At 42.5% G+C, this 8783-nt stretch overlaps 1 protein-coding gene across 1 annotated transcript in view; it reads right to left on the bottom strand.

Annotated features, from left to right (window-relative positions):
* Window positions 1-2195: 2195 nt before the first annotated feature.
* The window catches only part of LOC116073113 (glutathione S-transferase A4), an 18649-nt gene continuing 12061 nt past the window's right edge, over window positions 2196-8783 (bottom strand). The window contains exons 4-7 of the mRNA XM_031344808.1: window positions 6825-6957; window positions 5027-5168; window positions 3040-3171; window positions 2196-2479 (exon numbers count right to left, since the gene is read on the bottom strand). Coding sequence (XP_031200668.1) covers window positions 2357-2479; window positions 3040-3171; window positions 5027-5168; window positions 6825-6957 — 530 coding nt within the window. The 3' untranslated portion in view covers window positions 2196-2356. The remainder of the gene's footprint in view (window positions 2480-3039; window positions 3172-5026; window positions 5169-6824; window positions 6958-8783) is intronic.

Below are 8783 nucleotides of genomic sequence, written 5' to 3'. Positions count from 1 at the left end.
TGGAAAAGGGATAACATTTGAAATGTAAATAAAGAAAATATCCAATAAAAGAAAAAAAAAGAAAAGAAAATACCTTAATGCCTTTGTAAGATCCAGCTGTAGGCCTGTTTTGTTTGTTTTGTTTTGGAGACAGGGTTTCTCTATGTAACAGCTGTGACTGTTTGGAATTCATTTTGTAGATCAGGCTGGCCTCAAACTTAGAGATTCACCTGCCTCTGCCTCCCAAGTGCTAGGATTAAAGGCATGTTCTACCATGCATGGGTAGGCTATAATTAGTGATTGATTGGAAAGGGCCTAGCCCACTCCTGGGTTAGTAGGCCATTCTGTAAGAAAGCAGGCTGAACAAGCCACGGGGGGGAGGGGGGGGAAGCCAGTAAGCAGCATCCCCCTCCATGGCCTGTGTATCAACTCCTGCCTTAAAATTCCTGTGCTGACTTTCTTCTGTGATAGACTATGGATGTGGAAGCATAAGCCAAAGAAATCCTTCCTCCCTGTCTTGCTTTTTGGTCATTGTGTTTCATTGCTAACTAAGATAGGGACCAATGGTATCGAGAGAATTACTATGCCAGCACCTCTTCAAATAGAACTGAGGGCCTCCTTGTTCCAAGCCCCATCCCTATGGTCTTATCAACCCAGGACCTCTATTCTTCTTTCTGTGTCCAAAACTCAGACGCTAACAGTGGAAGAATGAAAGTGGGGCCTCAAAAGCTCCCTAACGCTATTGGATCTTCTAAGGTTCACTTTTCCTTAGAGACCAATAATAATTCCTGAGGGTTTACGCGAGGCTCCACTCAACATTCAGGCAGTGGGGCCAAAGAGAACCACAAAGGGAGAAGCAGGAGGTGCAGGGTTCCCTGGCTTACAGTAGTTGGAAGTATGTCATTGACAAGAAAATGAAAGGGATATAAACCCAGTAAATTCTTTATGTACTCATTACGTACAGTAAAGCTGATGACTACAGAATACTGCTCTGAGGGAAGGGGCCCAGGTTCACATGTACCAGGGTGGGGTATACAGCCCACCATCTGAAGAAAAGAGAGATGAGTGGGGCAGGGTACAACACTAGTACAGTCGTGCTGCTTGGTGGCCCTACAGAAATAGAACAAAATCCAAATCATTAAGTGATTTCACAAGATAAGGCATGGTACACATCAGAAATTGACAGGAGAGGGGGCTGGTAAAATACTAGGCAGGTTGAGATCCTTGCCCACAAACCCATCAACCAGAGTTTAACCCTTGGGGTGACTTCCAAAAGTTGTCCTCAACTTCCATATGCACTCTATGTCATACGCGTGTACACATACATGCAGGTGCATGCACACATGGCACACACACACACACATAAAAGTAATTTTTAAGAGGGGTTTGGAGCTGGCAATCACATTTTCCAAACCATTGGCAGGAGCTTTCTGTAGTCCAGAAGCCACCAGAAGTCACAGTAACATCCCCACCTCTTTTTTTTTTTTTTTTTTGATTTTTCAAGACAGGGTTTTTCTGTATAGCCCTGGCTGTCCTGGAACTCACTCTGTAGACCAGGCTGGCCTCGAACTCAGAGATCCACCTGCCTCTGCCTCCCAAGTGCTGGAATTAAAGGCATGCACCCCTCCTGCCCAGCTCATCCCCACCTCTTCTATTCCCATCAAATGAACGCCGTGTGGGGTCCAGCTTTAACATAGGACTTGGGAACATAATAGTAACACTTTAAGAAAGCACTTCAAGGCCGAGGAAGCTTTTGTCCAATTTGAGTAAGGAACTATTCACTGGTTTTATGTTGATCCCACTGGGATTGTCTAGGCAAGGTAAAACCAGAACTTCCCTGGCTCTTGATGCTGGAAGAGGGCTGTCTGATGTGGTTTTTCTTCAATAGGATTTCAGAACAGTGTTCCAGACATTCCCTCTGCTCCCACTTCAGCATAGGCTACTAGACCGCACAGTGATTCCCAGCACTGTTCGCCCTTAATTCCAACCCCAAGTTCTCAAAGACCAGTGTAGATACTGAAGTGATCTCTGCTCCTGTCACCACTGCAACCTAGTTATGATCCTGACCTTTATACAGACACTCTTTAGCTCAGTGTCCTGAATGATGTCTGTCTGTCTGTCTGTCTACCACTTCTTCACAAGGAACTCTGGTTTCATGACATTTGTATACTGTCATTCACAGCCGACAAGCTTAAAACAAAACGCACACCTCCCCATGGAGAATAGTTGTTCACTGTATTTAATTGGCACTTGTCACTGTGGACAGAGTGGCTTTGTTGTTTGGGGACCTTGGCTCCTGGGAGCTACACCTTGCTTCTGGACTGCTCGGCAGCTGGCCTATGGATCCTTGCAGTAGTCACCTTCAAGCATGCTGCCACTAGAACTTCAGGACAGTCCTCACCACCTCAACATAGGGGCCATCTGGAGGAGGCTTCCTCTGACTTCCGGGTTGCAGGAACTTCTTAATTGTAGGAATGTTGCTGATTCTTGTCTTAAATTCCTGAAACAAGAAAGAGTGAAGTGAGGGGCCCAATAGCTGTCACAACCACTAGGAAGTCAGGAGTCTGTCCTAAGAGGAGGTGATTTTCCTACAAGATATTCTGACTATGCTTTTCCATCCTTATCTTTCGCCTTGCAGAGCCTCCCACATCCTCACCCATCCAACCCCACATCTCTTCTCTCTCTCTCTCTCTCTCTCTCTTAAGAAAACAAAAGGCGGGAGTGGAGGGTAAGGGAATAGGGAATAGGGGTTTTTGTTTGTTTGTTTTGTTTTTTGAGCAGAAACCAAAAAAGGATAGATAACATTTGAAATGTAATGTAAATAAAGACAGGGTTTCTCCATGTAGTCCTGGCTGTCCTGGAACTCACTCTGTAGACCAGGCTGGCCTCAAACTCAGAAATCCGCCTGCCTCTGCCTCCCAAGTGCTGGGATTAAAGGCATGTGCCACCACCACTCGGCTTCTCTTAAGTTTTAAGTTCAGTTTCGAGGTGTGTATTACTGCAGGCTTTGCTCTCACTGCGTCCCCCTGGGCTATGTGTTCACACTGACCAGCATCCTACCTGCAGCAGAGGGAAGTCGGACAGCACAGGAGCATTGAGTTCTTCCACCATCAAAATGGCTTCTAGGAGCTGGATGTCTGCCCAACTGAGTTGGTTGCCAACAAGAAAAGCCTCTCCGTGGTCTTTTAAAATCTACAGAAGAGAAAAAAATGTACTTTAACGGCAGTAATGATGATTTGCCTATGTGTATGCTTGTACTGAGAGGATCACTGAATTTTTTTTTTTTTTTGTGATCTCCAGTCCTGGGAAGAAAGGGTGACGCCAACCCTCAAGCAGGAACCATGAACGGGTACCCTCTCTTTGGGCAAGTAGGAAAGGGTCAGTGATTATCAAGGCCCTTGTGCGGTGAAGTACTGACAGTCTTTGAAAAGCACAAGGGAAGTGAAGAAAACCTGTACCCACCGATAGAGACACGGGAGCTACAACTCTGGAAAGTCCGGCTGCTGGGACACAAATCAAAATAAGTCACCAGTGGAACTAGAAGGCCAAACTTGAAAAAAGTTAATTTTTCCATACCCAGTGGGAAGCAAATATAAAAAGATACCACAGTCAGCTTTGAGTAGCAAATATATAAAAGATGGTTCATCCTACAAAGAGGGGGTAACATCTGTGAGTACTTGGGAAAGGTCTGGATAAACGTCCCAGGGGTTCACAGCACATCCGCCGTCTGGGACTCCAGATCCAGGGGATCTGACAGTTCTTTTGGTTCCCAAGGGTACCAGGTACACACATGATCCACAGACATTCATTCATGCGGGCAAAATATTCATACATATAAAATAATTTTTTTAAAAAAATCTAAATTAAAAAAATTTAAAAAAAAAAAAAAAGAAAAAAAAATTAAGGATGGGCTGGGGAGGTGGCTCAGCGGTTAAGAGTACTGACTGCTCTTCCAGAGGTCCTGAGTTCAAATCCCAGCAACCACATGGTGGTTCACAACCATCTGTAATGGGATCTGATACTCTCTCCTGATGTGTCTGAAGACAGCTACAGTGTATTCATATAAATAAAATAAATAAAAAGGGAAAGACAAAAACAAACAAAAAACAAATCTAAGGATTAGAAAAAGATATTTTTGTTTGTTTGTTTTGGTTTTTTCGAGACAGGGTTTCTCTGTATAGCCCTGGCTGTCCTGGAACTCACTCTGTAGACCAGGCTGGCCTCAAACTCAGAAATCCACCTGCCTCTGCCTCCCAAGTGCTGGGATTAAAGTGTGCCACCACTGCCTGGCTTAGAAAAAGATCTTAAGCAAGAAAGTAGTAGAATTGACATTTTTTAATGCCAAGTAGTAGTTACATAGAAATTTTACTTTGCAACATCTTCTAAATAATAACGTAGTGGTATCAATATCTTCAATATAACCACAATTATCTATAAATGAAAAGAAAATGCCTTTATATTGAAAAACTGGGTGGAAATTCATGAAACCAATTCTTAAAAACCACTTTGAAACAAGGAATGGTTGTTTCTGTTTACAGTCTACATTTTTGAATAATATCTTCAAACAAATTAAACACAATAAAAATTGTAGTTGCTTAAGTGAGAATGGCCCTGCAGGCTCATAGATTAGAATACTTGGTCATCAGGGAATTTCATTATTTGAAAGGATTAGAAGGTGCGGCCTGTTAGAAGAGAAAAAAAAAAAAAGAGCATTTAAATATATGTGCCTATGGCAGCCATTCTCATTCAAAATACCACAGACTCTATGGCAGGAAAGCTCTGATACAGCCTGTCTTTTTATATTTTCATTTGTTCTATGTTGTATGACTATGTATGGAGGGTTGCAGGTGCCACAGCGTGCATGAAGAGGCCAGAGGACAACCTGCAGGAGTTGGTTTTGTTTCTTCCACCATAGGAGTCCTCAAATTTGAAATCAAGTTCTCAGACTAGAGCGCAGGTGTCTTTACCCACCGGTCCCCACCCTGTTTATCTTTTTGAAAAATCTGATTCTTAGATATTCTGTGTATCAGGAGGTGTACAAGCTTACCTTTTCAAACACTGGGAAGTAACGTGTTTTAGCTTTCGTCACTATTAAAGCATAGCTCTCCTCTTTTTCCTTAGGGGCTTTAAATGGAGCCCCGGCAATCATCATCATCAGGTCCTGGGTGCCATCTGCGTACATGTCAATCCTGAAAACACACCAGAGAGTCCCATTGGCAAGGAACCTTGGACTGCAAGCCGGATCTAACCAGACGAGAAAGTAGAAGCTCTGAACACATTTATTGGATGAAAGGATATATGGAAGGTAATAAGTGCCTATATGTTGAAATCTGCCACAAGTAGAGTGGGATTATGATGATTTAGAGAGTATAAAAATAAAAATAAAACCAAAAAAACCCCACCCACTTAGTAAAATGTATACATCTAGACAGGAGGTAGAGGCATGTGTCTTTAATCCCAGCACACAGAAGGCAGACGAAGGTGGTGGATCTGTGTAAGTTCAAGTTCGAGGTCACCCTGGTCTACAGAGTGAGTTCTGGGACATCCAGGCCTATGCAGAGATACCTGGCTTGGGTGGCTATGTATCCAAACAATGAAAACACATGGTACGCATAGGCTGTGGAATTGCGTCTCCTGCCATCTGCTTTAACGAGGAAGGTGTGGAGATGGAGAGATCGGTTGCTGGGCTTCTGAGCTTTGCTCATTCCTATGTGATCTTTCTCTGCCTTCTGAATAACGGAACTTAGGATGTTCTACTACTGTAACTTCTATATGCACTGACCAGTCTACCACTTCAGTGTTTGCTGTGACGAGATCTAGGGACTCTTTATGTAACTCCAAATACAGATTAAATTTCCTTTCTTTCCTCTTTCTTTCTTTCTTTCTTTTTTTTCTTCCTTCCTTCCTTCCTTTCTTTCCTTCCTTCCTTTCTTTCTCTTTCTTCCTTTCTTTCTTTCTTCCTTCCTTCCTTTTTTCTTTCTTTCCTTCTTTTTGCCTTAAGTCTACTTATCTACATAAAATGAAACTATTTTGTTTAATAATCCAACTGTCCTTAGCCAGGTCTGGCACAGCATATAACAGAGCAGATATCTGTGGTATATAGATGCAAGGCAAAAAAAATCCCACCAGACCTCCAGCTTTTCATCCTCCAGTATTTATGATGAGTCCTGTCAGGTCTTTCCATCTACATAGAGGTCTTTTTCCAAGGCTGCCCCGGTGACTGACTAATGAGTAAGGTGGAAATACAAGGGACTCGTCCTGGGTTCAAAGCTTACAATATGTACATTCTTCCACTCTTAGAACTGTCTACATGTCATGAGAAGGTTAGAACGCCCGGATGTGGATATGTGGCCAATACCCATAATGCAAAACTACCTGGCTAACTATTGGTTGGCAGACATATAGGTAAGCCCGCTGGGATAACTCCAGCCTAGGCCAGATAGAAGCTACTCAGAACCCCATAGACAAGTGCTTGCTAAGTGAAATCTGTTTCACGTTGATAGCAAAATCGATCATCAATATAATGTTCAAGGCTTGTTTGCTGAATCAGTCATTTGTACCTTCATGGAAAATGCTTTAGTAGGTCATTTTCTGATAACATAGTTTGCTAGGCATGCATATGAGAATCCCACAAGCTGACTAGCGTGTTTGTATACAAAAAAGAGGGTGTGGAATATGTTCTCAGCCCAAGGCATGCCAACTCTAGCAACAACACCTCCCCCCTTTTTTTCACTTTCTCTCCTTAGTTCCTGTTGAAAGAAGCAACCAAGTCAGGTTTCAGTTGGCATGTGACCACAGACGCTTGGTTAAACATTTAGCACTGGAAGGCACACTAAGGTACCTACCTGACTCTCTCCTTCAGGTCCTTCCCATATAAGTTGTGCTTGGCAGCGAGGTAGCTGAGGATGGCTCTGGTCTGTGTGAGCAGCATTCCGTCTATTTCAACCAAAGGTACTTGGCCAAAAAGCAGGCGTCCATCTGGGATGTGAAAGACGGGTCAGATACTCATGGCTTCAACGGTTGCAGTCCATCTGCAGGATGGCCCAACTAAGTCCACTGGATGGTTTTTAGTTTTCATTTATAAGGATGAATGACAGGCCCCAGTAGATAAGGAAATGCCGATCATTTGTTCTGTGTCAAATCTGAGCTTTGCTTGATTACTTCATGCATTTTTGTGTATTAGACAATAGAAATTTTAAAAAGATTTTTCTATATTTACTCTAATATATAAAAATATATACACATATACACACATGGGTTGGGACTGAAGTCTAAGAGTATGCATTCTTTTAAAAGCACATAGTTTATAGGCACACATGACAGCAGCAAGGACAGATACAGCAACAAGAACACATCACATACAGTCCTGGGTTCAAGATCATTTTCAATCCACTGGAGTGATGCGTGTTTGAACAAGTTACTTATCAGTATCCTATTGCTAACAATAATATCTATTTAGCTGGATTTGAAAGCATGAAAGGACATGGTAGCTATAAAACAATGCCAGTGGGCTGGAGAGATGGCTCAGAGGTTAAGAGCACTTGCTCTTCTTCCAGAGGTCCTGAGTTCAATTCCCAGCAACCACATGGTGATTCACAACTATCTATAATGGGATCTGATGCCCTCTTCTGGTGTGTCTCAAGACAGTAACAGTATACTCATATACATAAAATAAATAAATCTTAAAAAAACACAAAAAAACAATGTCAGTAATCAAAGCGAGTCAAACACAAGTTTTAGTTGGTGATTGCTTACGATAACTATAGTTTATCATTGCTTAACAGCAGGAAAACTTTCTGAGGTTTATATGTTAGGTAATTTCGTCCTTATATGGACACAGTAGAGTGAACAGACACAAACTACAATGCCTATAGAGTCACTAGAATAATCTTATGAGAACACCACTTGTGTATGTAGTCCATTGATAAGCAAAAGACTGTTCTAACCTGGGATTATCATGTATGTGGAGATAACTGTAGTGATCTTCTCAGGAAGAAGGGAATATAATTTCAGTTTCCATTAATACCAGCACATTGTCCTCATGAGTAAGAAACTTTGCCTAAGCTTGGAACCACACTTCACTAGTGCATTGTGATAGCTGTAGGTCCTTTCTCTCTCTCTCTCTCTCTCTCTCTCTCTCTCTCTCTCTCTCTCTCTCTCTCTCCCTCTCTCTCTCTCTAGCAAGGCTTTTCTGTGTAGCCTTGTCTGTCTTGTAACCTGTTATGTTAACCAGACTGGCCTCACTCAAGAGATATGCTTGCCTCTGCTTTCCAAGCACGGAGATTAAAGATGCGCTCCACCACACCCTATTTCTCTGACTTCTAATGATGCTCATTTGATTCAATGGTACTGAAACATAGTGAACACCACTTTAAGAAACAATGACAGCTTTCCAAGAGCCAGTGTCCCTCTCTTCACAGATGTGTTAGGCAAGTCTCTGGCTTCTCTGAGTCTGCCTTCTGATATGTAAATGTCTGACCATTTACATAGTTGCATTAAGTAGGTGACCTTGTAACCATTCTTTGCAAATATCATATTATGATGAATGGAGAGGCTTACTGGCTGTATTACATCACCAATTTCCACATTCATTCAGCACTGAATGACTTAGTGCTGACCACTGTGCTGCCGATCAGGAGTGATAAGAGCAGTCAGAAATGATGTCTGCTCCAAGAAGTTGACCATCTTTTTCAGAGAAATTCTTTTAAAAACCCAGATCAAGAAAGCAAGATGCCAGGTGGTGGTGGCGCACGCCTCTAATCCCAGCACTTGGGAGGCAGAGGCAGGTGGATTTCTGAGTTCGA

Source organism: Mastomys coucha, unplaced genomic scaffold (genome assembly GCF_008632895.1).
Source record: "Mastomys coucha isolate ucsf_1 unplaced genomic scaffold, UCSF_Mcou_1 pScaffold23, whole genome shotgun sequence".
Classification (NCBI taxonomy): Eukaryota; Metazoa; Chordata; class Mammalia; order Rodentia; family Muridae; genus Mastomys; species Mastomys coucha.
Note: the sequence above shows the minus strand (reverse complement) of the source record. Positions and strands in the feature narration are given on the sequence as shown.